This window comes from Mobula hypostoma, chromosome 7 (genome assembly GCF_963921235.1).
Source record: "Mobula hypostoma chromosome 7, sMobHyp1.1, whole genome shotgun sequence".
Classification (NCBI taxonomy): Eukaryota; Metazoa; Chordata; class Chondrichthyes; order Myliobatiformes; family Myliobatidae; genus Mobula; species Mobula hypostoma.
This window is the reverse complement of record NC_086103.1, coordinates 79,609,469-79,628,509: the sequence shown is the minus strand read 5'-3', so window position 1 is coordinate 79,628,509 and position 19,041 is coordinate 79,609,469. Positions and strand designations below refer to the sequence as shown.

The 19,041-nt window shown below is 39.5% G+C and overlaps 1 protein-coding gene across 2 annotated transcripts in view; it reads right to left on the bottom strand.

Moving 5' to 3' along the window:
* Nucleotides 1-19,041, bottom strand: part of LOC134349406 (slit homolog 3 protein-like) — a 674,478-nt gene that overhangs the window by 129,237 nt on the left and 526,200 nt on the right. For both annotated transcript variants that reach the window (XM_063053662.1, XM_063053663.1), the window contains 2 exons: nt 18,357-18,500; nt 13,355-13,518 (listed from right to left, as the gene is read on the bottom strand). In XM_063053662.1, the coding sequence (XP_062909732.1) occupies nt 13,355-13,518; nt 18,357-18,500 (308 nt within the window). The remainder of the gene's footprint in view (nt 1-13,354; nt 13,519-18,356; nt 18,501-19,041) is intronic.

Genomic DNA, 19,041 nt, shown 5'->3' with positions numbered 1-19,041 from the left:
GTGCCAGTGTTTCAGCCCAACAACATTTCAGTTTGCTGAAAATACACATGCCAGGGTACAGGCTGAGGAGAATAATGACCCTACCACAATGGGGAAAAAACAGAGGGCCTTTGGCAACGCTGATGGAGGAAATGGAGCAGGAACCCCAGAGTGGTCCTGACGGGACTATGACAGATATATCTGCCGATGTCATTAATTGTGGAGATTGGCTTGCAGTCTGCTAACCACCAAAATTGGTGGTTAGCAAAGGCTGTCACTGTGGATGCTCATCATCAAGATGTTCAAGTGGAGTTTTTCCACCCTCATAGGCCCACCACACACTTCCATCCTAAACCAGATGGAAAGAATATGTGCTTCGCACCAGTTGAAGATATTCTGGTCAAATTAATGGAGCCATCATCACCGGGTCGTGCAAGCAGGACAAGGGAGATCTACCACCTGTTTGAAGTCATGGACTTCACAGAGGAGGAACATATTAATCGTCTACTTCCTGATAAAGCTGACTGAATGTTTTCGAAGATTTTCAAGCCCAGAAACGGATGGAATTTTTTTTTAGTTCCTGGTGTGTTTTCTGATGCTTATGCTTCAACATTGCTGTTGGACTGTAGTTTTTATTTTGCTGTTTACTGTTGTTGTTAATATTTACAGAAGGATAAAATGTACATGACAAATTGTTATTTGTTGTACCAAATTGTTAAATAAAGTTGTTAAGCAAGGAAGCATTGACTTGAGTGGTGAAAAGGTTGGAATTGTTTGTTGTAATTAGGCCACTGCCACCACCGTCAGGTCTCAGTCACCACTGTCAGATGGAACTTTCTTTATTTTAAATTAATATGCTTACAATCTGTTCCTCCAAAACAGTTGATTAATTAAAGTAATTGGCTCTCTAAAATTAAAATGTGTTTTTATGTCCAAAATTGTTATTTTGTATATTTAATGCTAATGATAAAAGTTACATGATGTAAGAGTTTTTAAAGGAGTACATGTGAAATAGTATAAAAATTGAACAACAGTGAATATTCAACATTTAACAGCATACATGTGTACCTATGGTGTAGGCACAATGATCTGAAAGCTCTAAATCTATATAAGACTAAATAAATAGGAATAATTAGCTTTTTATTGTGTCTGACTGTGTTGACAAAAACTAAGTAGTGACAGGAAAAACATATTTTATGAAAAAATTACAAAATCAGGAGGTTGCACTGAAATATTGCTTGATTGCTGGGACCTTGTTCTGTAAACATAGAACATAGTTCTATAATAAGTTCCATAATTATATAAATATAAACATAAGTTTAGATTTCTTAACATTTAAAATTTTTTCTTTTCAAAATTAAAACCTGTTTTATCCAAATTCTCAAGAATCAGGGAGGCCTGATCAGATTGTCATCCTAAACTATGGCACACAACTTATGTTATATATAATATCATAACATAACAACGTTGTTTTAAGCACGTCAAGCAAGTGTTACTAACGATAACCAATCTTGAGACCCACAAGGAGATCCTGGTAAACAACAGGAATTCTGCTGATGCTGAAAATTCAAGCAACACACATCAAAGTTGCTGGTGAACGCAGCAGGCCAGGCAGCATCTCTAGGAAGAGGTACAGTCGAGGTTTCAGGCCGAGACCCTTCGTCAGAGATACTGGTAACTAATTTTACATTTTGCTGTCACTAAACTGATCCCCTTTGGAAAATAAATAGTACTTTCAACTCTTAAATGTGTGGAAAAATGAAAACAGTCATAATGTCCACAGCAAATTCACACATGGCAGAAGGGTACCTGACGACTGTGTACAACTCAGTTACACCAATCTCTCTAGAATGCTATGCACAATATGCTTCCACTTTATCATACCCTGATGTAACAGACTTTCAAAATAACACTCTTGAACATTCAAACCTTCCTATTACACTGCCTGATAGTACTGTATACAGTATGCCCATCAATGTGGCAATTCATCTTCAATCAAACACTTGGAGAAAAATTTTGCAAGTGCTGCAATTCCAACACAAAAATTAAAAAGCTTGGTCACTCATAAATAAAAGAATCAGTCTATTCGTTTCTTTAGTTTTATTCTAATACTTCCTGATTTATCAGACCTCACTGCAATAATCCTGTACAATACAATCATTCCAGAGCAGTCCCTGATATTACATATCCATTTATAAAACATTTTAGTATAATATATTTATTATAACATCCCCTTATATTTCCTGTGGTGGGCTATTTAGAGGCTTACAGTGAGAAGGAGGTTTAAGGGAGTATTGAGGAGCAAATGCTTCACATGAAGAATAGTTTGGTATCTGGCATGAGGCTTTAGAGGAGGTGATGGAGGCAGAACGGTAAATGATGTGTAAGAGGCATCTTGATGTACTTGAACAAGTCAGGCATCAAGGAATATGGGATTAATGCAGGCAACTGTGGTTATCGTAGATTTGTAGGATGGTCAGCATAGGCTCGGTGGGCCAAAGTAGTTGTTTCTGTGTTGTTCTATGATAATGATTTTAATGCATTAATCCCATTAATAACCTGGCACAACACATTCTTACTCTACTACTCTCACTACATGAGCATGTCTACATGAAATGCAGTCGTAAGAGAGCAGCATCCATCATCAGAGATCCTCACCACCCAGGCCATGCACTTTTCTCGCTGCTGCCATCAGGTAGAAGGTACAAGAGCCTCAGGACTCACACTGCCAGGATCAAGAACAATTACTACCCCTCAACCATCAGGCTGTTGAACAAAAAGGAAACAACTACACTCACTTGAACATCCATTGAGAGGCTTCCCTAACCAATGACCTCACCTTCAGGACTCGTTATCTTGTTCTTTCACATTCTCACTATCTATTGCTATTTATTTATATTTGTATTTGCACAGTTTGTTGTCTTCTGCACTCTGGCTGATCATTCACTGATCCTGTCATAGTTACAATGCTATAGATTTGTTGAATGTGCCCTCAGGAAAATAAATGTCAGGGTTGTATACAGAGACATACTTTGGTAATAAAATTTACTTAGATCTTTGAATTTTGAACATGACACCCCTCACTGTAATGATCCCATGTAATACATTCTTTGTATAATGCTCCCCAATAGAATGCATCTCTCACTGTAACAATCCAGTATAATACGTGTTTATAATAACTTTTCCTGACATAAGACATCCCTCACTGTGGCCGCCTGGCTTCATTCTTTCCTGCTACAGCATCCCAGAATACAAAACATCTTTTATTGCAGTGAAATGGTCTAATGCATTCCTGTTAACACTGATTGTTGTCTATTAAAGAATGTCAGAGTATCAAGTGCACTAATTATTTATAATTATTTCAATACAGAAATAAAGTACACATAAAATGCAGCCTTTTACTACCAGGTTTTGGATAAAGAAAGGGGTGGCTCATTGTGCAATCTATACAAATCAAAATTCAATAGACATGAACTATACTTTGCCTCTTAAAGCTTATACTTCCTTTGTTGTAGGTAATAATTTCCTTGAGGTAACTCAATATTAAAGAAAGAGGCATTGCAATGTTACTTTTGGCATTTGTAAATGGATTCTTTTTAAGGATGGAGTACCCGCAGTACAATCTGGTCAGAAGAAACGTTTGGATTTCCGGAGTGATGTCAGGGGCAGGTTAGTTTAATTAGGCAAATGTTGAAAATTAATTCGATGAAACAGCTGGGGTGATCATGTGACAAATCACCATTGGAATAAATTTCAAAATAAATCATTCCACCCTGTCCATCTGTTTGTATTTGTACCAATATCTGTAGTTAAGGCTGCAGGATCTCACTTACGCAGAGAGCACTGGTTAAATTAAATTCAACTAGTTTTAAAGTGAGCTAGTGTTTCAGAAAAAAATTAGATTCAGATACAGTTAACATTTTATTCCACATTTAAGGTAGCATAGTAATAGGCAATAAATGGTTCTCCTGGGAGGGTTTTAAATAATTTCCTATTGGAGACTCAATCAAATAACCCCTGGTTTTCTTTTATGAGCTTCAATTGCAGAGCACTGAACCTTCATCAGAAAGAGTAGAGTTCCAATTCGAAGTTTAATGTTATGTGCCGTGGCGTGCCGAATCTCATGCAAAGAGGCCCACTTGAATTCCAATTATTCTGGGATTCGCAACAGGAGGCTTTAAATTAAAATTTCATCTTTGACTTGCATTTCAGTTCAGCTGCTCTCAGTGGGTGATTTGCAACCAAAATGTCTTGTATGAATGGAAATACTGGAAAAGTCTCACAATGATCAACCAAGTATTAGTCATTCCAGGGTGTGACAGGGAAAATGATGTCTGACTGAATGCACATTACCCTGTGTATGCATTTTTTTTCATAAAAGGGACAGCTGTGAAGCACCCAAAAGACTCAAATTGGGCCATAGTTGAGTATTTGAACATAAATGCCACATGGTTCAGTTTCAGTAAATTTGTAATTCATTTTGAAGGGAAGAATGTACACTTTGCCGCATAACAAAAATCGCATATCCCATGCATTGCTCTGAGAAATTACCTCTGCATCTCCCAAAATTTCTGAGATCCTTCCTAAAAAGGGGTGTCATAAATTTGACAAGCTACTCCAACTAACTGTCAATAAGTGAGGAAAATCATAACTTTTGTGACCCGCGCCTTACGGTATCATTTAATGGTGTGGTCTATCTATCCACGTGTTATTTGTTAATATTATTCCTTTTTTTTAAATAACCACTGCAACAACGAGGGATGCACAATGGAGCTGCTAGTAGAACTGCTGTCTCACAGCCCTAGCAAGTTGTGTTCCAATTCTGACTATAGGTACTGCTGTCTGGCTGGTGTTTGCATGTTCCCTCGTGACCATGTCAGCTCCCTCTGCTTTTCTTCCACATCCCAAAGATGAATGAATAAAGTGGCCACCCTAAGTAGTCTTTTGTGTGTAGGTGAGTGGCAGAATCAGGGAGAATTTTTTGGGGAATATAGGGATGATAGCATACATGGAAAAATAATGGAGAATGGGATTGTTCTGTGCACCATTGATGGATCAAAATAGGTCCTTCTCCATTGTTTAGAAACATGATAAGTAAGGTAAGATATTATATCAGCCACATTGAGTAGTTAAAAAGCTCCATGACAGATGGTTCCTCTTCAACATTTAGTTTTATGATGGTTGATTTTCCAGTTGAATGAGCAATCACAAATACATGCCTATGCAGTCACTACACCTTCAGTGCCATGGCAAAAATGGATCCTACTGAAAGGAAGCAACCAACCTGGTTAACCACAAGTCTCCAATTGTAAACATGACTTAGGAGGAGGAAGAGCAGGGTGGCAAGGACATGTAAAGATAATGCATTACCTAGTTGGCTGAAGGTGCAGTAAGCACTTGACATTTGGGAATCAGAAGCAATGAATGCACAGGGAAGTGTTCTAAAATTGTAAGCTATTCCAGAGTTGGGAGGACAGATCTGTGGAATGATTTAAACATCACCAGTGTTCTCTTTATATTAGCTCAGGAAGCATATTCACTGGTGATGTGATACTGAACACCGAGGATCTCCATTCATTGCCTTTTGGGAATACTTAGGTGTGTCAGAGCAAGGAAGTGTGAAAAGTGCTCCCTGATATCTGCTCCCAATCAACACAGCAAGACGTGGGACAATACTGTGCATAAATGCGAAGGGAGGACAAGCAAGGGATCTGTTGAGCAACCTGGAAATCCTAACCACTTAGGCTCACACATGAAGAAATGTCCTATGACAGGGGCTGAAAGGATGTCAGACGCAGCTAAACAATGTCTACTATGAATGAATGATTTTAGGAATGGAGGCAATTTTCATTAAGAACAAGATCACTGAATGGTGATGCAAGAGACTACAGAAGCTGGAGTCTGGAGCAACAAACGAAGATACTGGAGAAATTCAGTTGGGTCAGGTAGCATCTATGGAAGGAAATGGGTAGTTGACACTTTGGGTTGAAACCCTTCATCTGGACTCATTAGGTGATGTGCCTGCAACTAATGTCAATTCAGCTCCAGAACAGCACTCTATGGAATGGACAAACTTCCATCTGACACTAAGACCAATATTTATCTGCATACCACATGCTCTCTCTTTCACCTTGGTCTTATTAGCATCAGCAGCCCTATGTTTTATCTTCTCTCAAAATATTCCAAGTAATTATTTCCTTATTTGAGACATTTTTTTTCCTTCTCTAGCTGATATGTTAGAATTATAATTTAATACAAGCAACAACACCCTTTTCTCACTGTTACCATCAGGTAGGAGATACAGAAGCCTGAAGGCACACACTCAGCGATTCATGAACAGCTTCTTCCCCTCTGCCATCCGATTCCTAAATGGACATTGAAGCTTTGGACACTACCTCACTTTTTTAAATATAGAGTATTTCTGTTTTTGCACATTAAAAATAATCTACTCAATATACGTAATTGATTTATTTGTTTATTATTGTGTTTTATTTTATTATTATTTTTTCTCTCTCTCTGCTAGATTATGTATTGCATTGAACTGCTGCTGCTAAGTTAACAAATTTCACGTCACATGCTGGTGATAATAAACCTGATTCTGATTCTGATAAGCTTTTCAAGCCAAGTTTGACATATGGAGTCCTCTGATTATATCGACAATGTGAAACTTTGCATTTCATGTCAAGAGGAGCCTGTGCTTTCCAAGTCCAGATGATTTTAAGGGTATGTCTGAAAACCTATTGTCCTGAGCACACAGTATGCTACTCATGCTGTAAAGTATAACACAGGACAATAGAGGATTCGTTGGTTTTCATTTGCCTTCTCTGTATTTGTGAATTAGATGGTTAATGTGGGAAAAGAAAATTTAGCTTAATCTGCATTGCAACAATTTACCAAGAGGAGTTTCAATCTGTCCATCAAAGGAGTAGATTTGCTATATACCCACTGACACGAATCCTTACAACATAGGGTAAACCGGGGATATATGCAAGTGAACAACACGACTTTTATTTCCTCCTCAGCTTCCTTTCTCCACTCTTAAGTCACAATTTACAATGGTGCAGTTTCAATATATCTTGCTACTTTATCCAGTGACTGTAGCCACCACTCTTACACTTGGTCATTATCCAGATATTAAAACTAAATGTGAATTATATGGATGTGCTGTGATAAAGAGGCTGATTTTGAGCAGTGCAAACTGAATTGGCAATGAAAAATATTGACATCAAGTAAATACAAGAGGGTAAAGATAAACACTATCAAACTGAATGTAGTGTGGCACACTTTCTTATTTTCCATGAAAACATTTATTACAATTCAATTCTCTCTCACTGAAAGAAAGGAGCTTCCATTACCACATTTGCCCTGAAACACAATCTTACATTTCAAATATCTGGGATAGGAATGCAACCCATTTAAAACATTATTAATGTTTTTACCCTTAATGGGATGTTTTGGAAATAATAGAAATCTATCCATCCAGTCTGTGCTTTGGAAATTTGAAAGCAGAGAAGTCAGTGTGAAGCCTAACCACAGGATTCACACTAATGTCCAGTTGTCCAATCGTTCCATATCAAGAAATAAAGTATAAGTCATTGGCATTGATCTGGTGCACATAAACTGTTACTATTCTGCCTTATTGGACTTCTTTGGAGAAATACATACCATTTTTATCAAACAAAATTCTGCCATATCTGAATTGACTTTGCTGCATTTTGTTGGAGGCTTGTTTTATATTATTTCTGTGAATAAACTGCTTGCTTTGATATTGCTTCCTTCGATTAAACTTTGTTGATAAATGATGTAACAAAGATAGTGCTCAAATTGTGCCTTCCAGACTGATCTGTATTTCAGACGTGAACATTTGATCATATGTGTTAAAGTCTACTGCATGGAGCGGTCGGTATTATTTGTAAAGAACTTTGCAGGTAATTTATCTGTCTGCTCTGAAATAAATTCTCTGGATGTATTATAGTGATGCAAAAAACAGCCATCCAACAACTCACTTAATACACAGACTCACCTGACCTCCAGTGACTCATGAAGTTATGTAGAAACCTTTTTTTTAAAAAAAGTTTTTATTAAATTCACAAAAATTCATTTTTTTTCTATGGGAATCCACCCCAGGCTTTTATAAAACTAAACTCATTGACAGCTGAATGACAATTGTAGAAAACAAGAAGATTATGTCAGAACAGCCTTCTGCTTTGTAATGAGATGAGCACAGTAAAGGAAACAAACTGTAGATCTGTCTGATTTGCAATTATTTATAAAATGTGATGAATTAACACCATATCATCAGAGGGGATGTGATCCCCTTCATTTCTTCAGAGGTACAACAGAGTCAGAAGTGGTTGTTGCCTTTTTGGTAAGGCACGTCATAACAGTAGTACTGACACAGGATATTCCAGTGGGATCATCCAGCAAGGCTATTTGGCTGGTATTTAGAAACAAGAAAGGAATGGTCATTCTAACAGGGCTGTGTTATAGAACTCACAACAGTCAGCGGGAACTTGAGGAGCAGGTGTGTAGAAAAATTTCTCATTATTGTCTGAACAATATGGTTGTATTAGTGAGTGAACTGAATGTGGGTCGGGTAGCGTCTGTGGAGAGGAATAAACTTTTGGATTGAGACCTTTCATTAGAATTTAGACTAGATTCGATTATCTTTATTTGTCACAGGTATCGAGTCTATCTCAAGCCCTCCTGGCATCATCCATAGCAGATAACATTGTTAGAGGGACCACAATAATAGTCCTTGTAGAGACACAGTGCACTTGTCACATCAAGAACACCCTATATTGTTTGAGAACACCCATTTAGAAATCATGTACTGTAAGTGTTCATGTTAGAACTAGTGATCATGGATTAGTTATACCGCTCTTGTTACATGCACATGCAGTTCAACTATTTGAGTGAAAATGCAGAAAGTTTGAAGTTAATAACTCATCTCCTTCTATCTTAGGCCACAAACTTATCAATCACCCCTGCTGTGGACCGCTTTCTGAAGGTCTAAGACGCCGACTTCTACAAAGAAGGGATCCGTATGCTCTACGACCGCTGGACTATGTGTGTAAATGTAGGAAAAATAAATGTGCTAGGTTTTCTAAAATTGACTGCGTCTACCTTAGGCCACAAACTTATCAATCACCCCTCGTAGGAAGGATGAGGAGGCTTTGGTACACCAGAGAGTTAAAACCTATACTGTGTGTAATGTATTGAATGTGTACAGGAAAATTTCAGAGTCATTATCTAGACAGCAGGGTACAATTGAGATACTGAGGTTCTATTCATCAAAAAGGTTTAGGATATGGTCAGTTATGAGAGAATATCTTGAAGACCATAAAAAAGGTTAAGAGTGTTCTTAAGTGGAAAATCAGGAGAGCAAAGAGAAGGTATGAGATGGGCGTGGCAAGTGAGGTTAAAGAAAACATCAAGAGGCTCTTTAAGAGTGAAAGGATGGCTTGGGAGAGTGTAGGTCCCCTTAGAGATCATCAGGGTTGCCTATGTCTCAAGCCACAGATAAAGAGTGGGATTTTTAACAAAGCTGTTTCCATAGTCTTTACTGAGGTCCCATACCACGAGGTTCAGGAACAGAGATTACCATCCGACTCCTGAACCAATGTGAACATCTTCACTCACCACAACACTGAATCGATCATTGAAAACAACGTATGGACTCAGTTTCAAAGATCAACAACTCAAGTTCTCAGTATTTAGTTTTTTTGTATTTGCACAGTTTGTCTTCTTGTGCACGTTTGGTTGCTCGTCTGTCTTTGTGTAGTTTTTCATTGATTCTATTGTACTTCCTTGTTACTTTGAACTTTGAGAAATATCATGGTTGCTCAATAGGAGAGATGACTGGTGATGTCTTGGAGGGCTTTCATGTTACCAAGGAGGATATATCAGCAACTCTACAATGCATAAAGGGGAATAAATCCCCTCGGCCTGACTGGGTGCCGTTTCGGACTCTGTGAGAGCTAGAGAAGAAGTTACAGAGGCTGTTAGGGAAATATTTGTTTTAATGTTGGTCACTGGTGTAGTTCCTGAAGACTAGAAGGTGGATAATGTTGTTCCATTGTTTAAAAGGAGCAACAGGGACAAGCCAGGGAACTACTTTTGGGGTTGAGGCGTGTTACTGAAGGGAATTATGTGAGACGGGGTCTATTACCATTTGGATAGACAGAATCTGATTCGAAGAAGTCAGCATGCCTTCGTGCATGTAAAGTCATGCTTCACAAATCTTTCTGAGTTTTGTGAAGAGGTAACCTAAGAGTTTGGCAGTAGTTATTGTCTGTTTGGATTTTAGCAAGGCTCCGACAAAGTCACACAACATAGGCTGATGGCAAAGGTTAGATTCCATGGGACCCATAGAGAGCTAATTAGAAAGATTCAAATATTGGCTCAGAAGTAGGAAGCAGAGTGTAGTTCCTTCTCAAAATGGAGTCTGGTAAATAGTGTTTTGCCACAGGGATCCTTGTTATTCATTATTTATATGAACAATTTGGATGTGAATGCACAAAGTTTGTGGACAGCACAAAGTTAGAAGGTGTTGTTGATAGTGAAGAACAGTATCAAACATTACACGGGACATTTATCAGTTAAAGAAGTCAGCCAGGGAGTAGAAATGAACTTCAATAAAGTTAATTGTGAGGTGATACATTTTGGAAAGTCAAACAAATGGAGGACTTGGATAATGAATCGTAGGGCAGCAGGGAGTGTAATGGAACAGATGAGTTGGGAGTACAAATGCATAGTTCATTGAAAGTATGTCACAGTTGGACAGGGTGTTGAAAAAGGCATTCAGCAAGCCAGCATTCTTCAGTCATGGCATTGATGTCATTATGTTGTAGTTGCATAAGTGGTTGGTTAGGCTGCACTTGGAGTACTGTGTACAGTTTTAGGCACCCCATTATAGGAAAGATATGGTTAAACTGGAAAGAGTACGCAAAAGATTTATGGGGACGTTGCTAGGACTAGAAAGCCAGGGTTATAGAGAGCAGTTGGACAGTATATGTTTTTATTTCTTGGAACTTAGTAGATTGAGGATCTACTTTATAGAGGTGTTGAAAATTATCAGAGAGTGAGATAAGGTTGATGGTAACAGACTTTACCCAGGGTAGGGGAGTCCAAAACTAGGGTCATAGATCTATGGTGAGAAGAGAAAAAATTCTAAAGGGATCTGAGGGGCAAACTTTTCACAAAGAGGGTGGAACGAACTCTCATTGGAAGTTGTTGAGGCAGGTACATTAGTATAGTTGGATAGGTACAGGGAAGTGCAGGGCTTAGAGAGATGTAGGCTGCATGCGGGAAAATGGGTCGACACAGAACTTATTGAGCCAAGTGCTTTGCATCTGCGCCGTATTTCTCTCTATAGAATTGTTAAAAATGTTATCAGAACTACACATAAAAGTTGCTGGTGAACGCAGCAGGCAGCATCTCTAGGAAGAGGTACAGTTGACACTTCAGGCCGAAACCCTTCGTCGTGAATGTCAGTTAGTCCTGACGAAGGGTCTCGGCCCGAAACATCGACTGTACCTCTTCCTAGAGATACTGCCTGGCCTGCTGCGTTCACCAGCAACTTTTATGTGTGTTGCTTGAAATTCCACCATCTGCAGATTTCCTAGTGTTTGCGCTTATCAGAGTTATCTGTTTCTCCATGTTTGGTGGAAAAAACATATCCTGACTGATGTATTAATATTACTAGTTTACACTTGGAAGGTATAGCTAGCTGAATCTTAGTAGCTTTCCCAGCAAGGGAGCAGGCAATTACTCTATGCATAGATATACATCACATGAGGACAATCTGTCAGGCAGTTGCTGTGCAGTTGAACCTTTTAGTTGTCATTAGTACATAATTGGGTAAACTCCTATTGTGCCAGCTGCTGCCTTTGATTTAGATTGAACTTCAAAGCAAAACTGAAGTATAATTTGCGCCTGAACTCAAGGTTTCCTCAGCTGCCTTTGTCAACAGCACAACAGTAACCACAATTCAATTATACTTAATTGGTTGCAAAGTGGTTTATAATATTAAGGTGTGGAAGGCTCCCTTTGAAAGGCAGTCACTCATTTATTTGCCTGCAGAAAAGAAAATGGGGTGCGGAGAATACTCCAGTGACGTAATGCTTTGTTGGTTGAACTCTTTATGCAGACAGATCCTAACTGTGGATGTTATTTTTGAACTAAAAAAGCTTCAAAAACCGCCTTTGGCCAGAAACACTGTCACTGACTGAGCTGTTGAGTATTTCCAGAGTTTCCTGTTTTAATATAAAGGATTTCATTGTTTTGTAGAAGATTCTCACAAATTCAGGGACAATAGCTTAGTAATTACTTTGCCAGGTGAAATGGTTATGATAAATTTGTCATGATAAATACTTTTATTGAAAAACCCATTACTAAAGGCAAGTTGGTTTCTGCTTGAACCTTTTGTGATATTTACCGGGTTACTTCTGGAACCCCTGCATGCCTACACCATGGTACCTGGGGAAGTTCAGTAGTATCTGATGGCACACAATACATGTCACTTCTTCAAAATTCATTTATCCTTCCATGGCCCATGCAGAAGTAAGCTTTCACATGAATGTAAGTCCTGCTTTGATGCAGATGAACACCGAGCTACCTGCCTGAACAGACGTATCAGTGCTTGGAACCAGACGTAGTTAAATCCTCTTTAAGTTCCGCATTTATTTCTTGCAACTAGTCTCCTTCAGGGCTCCTATCGCCATTCTCCAAAACTATGATTATCTCCCCTCTCTACCACATGATTCCAATATCAAATGTGCTGACAACCCCTCCCCCCATCACCCACCAAAACCCCACTTTGTCTACACCTGACATTTGAGGTCTAAATGCCCCGGATCTGACACTGTCAGACATCTCTCTACCATGGCCTCGTGAGCTCCTCCACTTACTGTGTGCTCAATATAAGAAAGAAGAAATGCCATTTTAAATTCTATTTATTAGAATAAAGCCATTAGCCTTCATTATAGTCCACTGTCCTTCCCGTCATTCTTCCTTTAATTTAATAATCTTCCATGAATTTAATTTGTAAAGATAGTTCTGCTTCCTAATTACTCTTGTACCAGACAAATTTGATTTGACTATCTCAGTAATTCTATTTTTTAAATAAATATGTATTTCAACACACAATAACAACTCTCAATGAAAGCAAAGCACAATCTGAGAAGATCATTGGAACTTACCTTGCTGTGCGTTCCACTTTTCCCTGTCTCTAACTGCAGCAGGCTAGTGTGGCGGACATACCTGCTTCCCATTCTGACTTCCATCTCTTGGTGCCAATTTGAAATGTGAAGGACAAGCCCCCATTTATGCATCTGATTTGGACGTGCAGTTAACTTCTTGAACTGGGGTTTACCTGAGCAGCGGAACTTCTTCCCCTTGATCTGGTTGATGCGCTTGTTGGCCAGACGGCGTGGGCTGCTGCAGCGGGCACCGCTGGTTTCAATCGGGTTGTTGTGGAGATATTCGCTCAGCCACCTCAGGTGGCAATCACAGACAAACGGGTTCTGAGCCAAGTGGCTGCAATTGAACAGACCAAAGGAAAAATATTTTTTCTCTCAGTTATTGCTCAATCATAAGCTCAGCCTACCATTTTACAAAAATGTTGTGTTTCCATCTGAAAGCCATTTCCAAGTGTTTCTTATAGAGTTACTTGAGATGGAAACAGGTCTGTTGACCCCAACATTAAGCACACATTTACACTGTTTTATTATATAAATTCTCTCTACATTCCTGTCGATTCCCCCTAGATTTTACCACTCACCTACACACTAGAGGCATTTTACAATGGCTGGTTAACTACGTGACCCACAGATCTTTGGGATGTGAGAGATAACAGCAGCACTGGGAAGAAACCCAAATGGTCACGGGTTGAATGTGCAAGTTCCACACAGCCAGCAGTGGAGGTCAAGGTCTACTAGTTCCACTGGATGAATGCAGATACTGAGATAAAATTAAACAGAAAGATGCTGAGAACACTCAGCAGATCAGTCAGCATCTGCGAAAGAGAAACAGCATTAAATTTTTCAGGTCTGTGATCCATTGAAACCTCCACTAGCTGTGCCACCACTTCTCACTGTTCTTCCAATATTTTTATGTCATTTTCTAATAATACAAGGGAAGTCAATTAAAATCTGTAGAAATGCAATCAATAATATGGGCACCATTTAGGTAGTCACTAATTCCCAGAGAGGCAAATTAACCACTATAGAGATGGAGTCAATTTTTAACACATGGTTGTTAATCTTGACTGTGAAACAGCTAGGCCAGTATCTGTGGAATCAAAACCTGCTGAATTGGCAGGTGTTGTTAATAGTAATTCTAATTTCCTAAAAAGATCATTTTATGCTCTTAAATGCATTTAAACATCATGTGTGTGAAATATGGCACAGATAATATCTAGAATGAAGGAAAAAATGAAGGTTATATAAATGAAAATAAGATTTCGGAACAGGAGTTCCCAACCTGGGGACCATGGACTCCTTGCTTAATGGTATTGGCCCATGGCATAAAAAAGGTCAGGAACCGCTGATCTAGAATGACCAGGTTCATGGATTAAATTGAACAGTAAATATATTTATCTAAATAAAAGCTCATTGGAGATATAGGAGACTAGCTTTGAAGGGTAATCTTGGCCAGTATGAACTAGTTGGGCCAAATGGCTATTTCCCTTACTGTATGACTCTATGACAATGACTATGACATGCTGATCCCTTATGCTATGCACACTGACTTTTACAGTTCATCTGACCTGTGAACGAAAAAGAGAGTTGGGTTTATATAACACTGTTCATGAACTCACCATGACTCAAAATATCTTGCTGTCAATGAAGTACATTACAAAGTGTCAAATGTAGGAACAACGCTGTTCAGTTTGGTTGGAATCATTGCTGGGTGAAGAAAGCAAATCAAGATTCTGAAAGGGCCAGTACTGGCCAGACTCAGTATTGGAGTCTTCCAATGGTAACATGAGGAAAAGATGGACTACGTTACAGTGACTTCATTGCACTGAGAAATAAACGTGGTACATAACCCAGGTATCCACAGGAACATCAGTGACCCGAGGCAAAGGCAATGCCTGATGAGACTGTGACCACTCCTCAGAAATGCTGCAGAGGTTTGTCTGTGGCTGATTTCAGCTCAGCAAGATTATGAAGAATCACAGAATCAGATTAAGTTCCAAATTGCAACCAGCCGTGAGATAACTGAAAGGCAGGACAGGCCCAAGGGCTTGAATGCCAACTCAAGTTCCTATGTTCTATAACATTGGGAGACAGATAATACTGTGAACTGGGGAGACAGAGAAGCAAGCAGGTATGAAGATGGCGATGTGATTGGAGATTGTTATGAGGGACTAACTAAACAATACAAGACAAAATAATAGGTAAACTGAGAGAAGAGAATGCTCTCTAATGTGTAATCTACAGACTCATAATGACTTGATCCAATTTGACATTAACACTACATTTGTCCTCAGTCAAATTCCGTATGCTTTAAATCAATAACATAACCATGACATTTTGTCAAGATTTCTCGAGTTCCTGCTTCCGTACTTCAACAGAAGTTCACAGTCTTTGGTGTTTCAACAGCATCCGGTTTAGGACTACCCAGTGAATTTTAATGACATTAAACCTCGGCTAAAAATGACTCCAGCCACCCTGTCTTTATTTTCCTCACACCCTCTATCCGGAGTGTGTACTAGTCAACCGTTTATTGGTTTGGTGATAGGAAGCAGATGGTGATGGTCATGTGCAGTTTTTACAATTAAAATACTATAACCAGTCGTGTAGCCTGGGGACAGCTGATGGTTCACCTACTGCTGTTATATGTCAATAATTTGAATGTAAATGTAAGAGATGTGTAAGTCCACAGATGAAGCAAAAGTTGGTGGTGTTGATGATGGGGAGGGTAGTCTTAGGCCTCAGGACAATCGTCATGGCTATCCTCGAGGTCAAGGATGATGGTCTTCGTTCTGTTGATCTACTTATGGGCTCTCAAATGGCTTATGAGTCCAATCTTGGCTTTGAAAGTTCTTCCGCATTCAGGACAGGTAGTTCCAGATGGCAGATCGGGCTTTGGTTGTTGCTGCCTCTCTTTCCATTTTCTTCTCTTTTCTTCTAATTCTGCACATCTGTTGGCTTCGAAAGTTGCTGTTCCTTCTCGGATGATGGATTGCCAGAGTTTCCTGTCCTTGGCATTGGTTTCCCAATTGTTGATGTCGATGTTACATTTCTTCATGTTGGCTTTTAAGACGTTTTTGAATCTCTTCTGTTGTCCGCCTCTTTTACGTATGCCTTCTTTAAGCTGGGAGGAGAAGATTTGTTTCGGCAGACGTTTGTCTTTCATCGGAACAACATGACTGCTCCATCTTAGTTGGTTCTTGATGATGTAGGCTTCAATGCTTGTTGTTTTTGCTTCATTTAGCACACTGACGTTGGTTCTTCTATCTTCCCAGCTGATATTTAAGATGTTTCGAAGACAGCGTTGATGGAACTTTTCAAGTGTCTTCAGATGTCGTCAGTATATTGTCCAGGTTTCTGATGCATACAGGAGTATTGGGATTACCACTGCTTTGTACACTAACATTTTGGTGTCTGTTTGGATGTCACGATCATGAAAGACTCTTGTTCGGAGATGTCCAAAAGCTGTTCCAGCACATTTAACTCGATGTTGGATCTCGTCATTAAGGTCAACATTGGAGGAGAGGTGACTTCCAAGATACGGAAAGTGGTCCATGTTTTCCAGGGTTGTTTCGCCAAGTTGAAATAATGGTTCTATCCGATTTGTCTCAATTGGTGACAGTTGATAGATGATCTGAATCTTCTTGGAATTGATGGTAAGTCCAAGTTTCGTGTATGCACGGTTGAAGGCAGTCAGAATCTGTTGTAGGTGGTTTTCTGAGAGAGCTGCAACACTGTTGTCATCTGCGTATTGGAACTCGATGAGGGAACTCGTGGATGTCTTGTTTTTGGACTTGAGACCGGCAAGATTGAAACGTCTGCCATCTGTTCTGTAGACAATTTCGATTCCTGGGGGGTAGGTCATCCTTGATAATGTGGGTGATTGTCGCAATGAAGATGGTGAACAAAGGACACTACTGGTGAATTGATAAGACAGGCAGAGATTTTTATTCATTTATTGAGTTACAGACAAGAGTAGACCCTTCTGGCCCTTCGGGGCACACTGCCCAGCAATCCCTCGATTTAATCCTAGCCAAGTCAGGGGATGACTTACAATGATCAATTAACTTACCAGCTGGTGGGTCTTTGGACTGTTGGAAGAAACTGGAGCTCCCAGAGGAAGCACACGCAGTAACGGGGAGAATGTACAAACTCCTTACAAGCAGCAGCTGGAATTGGACCCGGGTCACAGGTACTGTAGAGCATTGCGCTAAGCACTACACTACCGTGCAGATGGAATTTAACCCTGAGAGTGGTGCGTGGGAATGTGTGGAAAATGGTTTTCTCATCATGTTTATCAAGAGGAATACACGAAAAGACATGGCACAGGAAGCTAAGGAAAAATGCGAAGAAATGTGATTGGTATAAGTTTCTATTTGTTTGCAGACAGGGATATCATGGCCAAAATGTCTATTACTATCCTAAATATTTTATGACTAGCCAATCAAATTGGAGCAGTACCTTTAGAGGTATGGGTGGTAGGGGTGGAAGAGATGAATATTTCATTAATGGCCTCCATGGCTGACTTACGTAACTCCCTCAAATGTATTTTCAATACCTGATCTTTTCCCTGATGACACCAATATCCAACAGTGCTAAGAACGATAAACTTTTGTTCTGCTTTCATGACCAAGGCTGCCACGTTCGGGGAACCAAAACACTGATGCAGAGGTCAACCATAAGATAACTGAACAGTAGGATGAGCACGACTGTCAGAACAGTGATTTCAGTTTTGTAGGGATCTTAGGGGACTAATGATCCCATGAACCCTGGAGACTGAAGCAGGAATGTTGATGGTGATGCGACGAAAGATTGTTACTAACATCTTACAGAATCAAACAGCATAGAACAGGTAGTGTAGACTACTGCATCTGAACTGACCATCATGATGTAACTTACACTAACTCTGCAAAGATCCCGTTATATTCTCCCCACACATCAACAGCTCCCAGATTCTATCACTCACCTACATACTGCGGGCAATTTACCCACAATGTCTCTATTATAATCCCATCAATTTCTCTTTTCCAAAATCTTAACTGTTCCATGTTTAATTCAATACATTCAGCTTCTGGCTATTGTTATAACAACTCTGGAGCCATCAGTCCCAACTGCATCAAACAGTCTCTTTTGCTCAAAAATTGCTCTTGCATCACCCCTCCAAAACAGAATACGTACAGCGTCTGAATGGATCGAAGAGGTGTAAACAGCCCTTTTGCAATTGTCTGTAGCTTGTTGTCATACAGTGAAAGGAGATTGAGGTTCTGCAAGTCCTGGAAGGTATTCACTCTCAAGCAGTTAATCTTGTTGGCATTTAGAAGTCTGTGGAGTGAAAGTATAAATGATCAGAACTGGATCTTATTCAATTTGTTAACATGTTACCTATACTTGTAAAGACATCATCACATTTCCACCTCTGTTACAGCTCCATCACATTACTGTATCATCAATCCAATTACGTACACAAAGGTTAATTAGTTTGAGTACTGGATCTGAACTGTGCAATTAACTGTAGAAATACTATACCAAAGAAAATGAATCTCATGGTTGTATATGTACTTTGATAATAAAATTTACTTTGAACTTTACCAGTCTTTCACAAGTCTCTACAGATGTACCATGGAGAAACCATGCATTCTGACTGGCTGCATCACCATCTGGTTTGGGGGGAGGGGGAAGTGTGGGTTGCTACTGCACAGGATCGAAATAAGCTGCAGAGAGTTGTAAACTTAGTCAGATCTATCATGGGCACCAGCCTCTGTAGTATCCAGGGCACCTTCAAGGAGCGATGCCTCAGAAAGGTGGCATCCATCATTAAGGACCCCCATCACCCAGGTCATGCCCTGTTCACACTGTTACCATC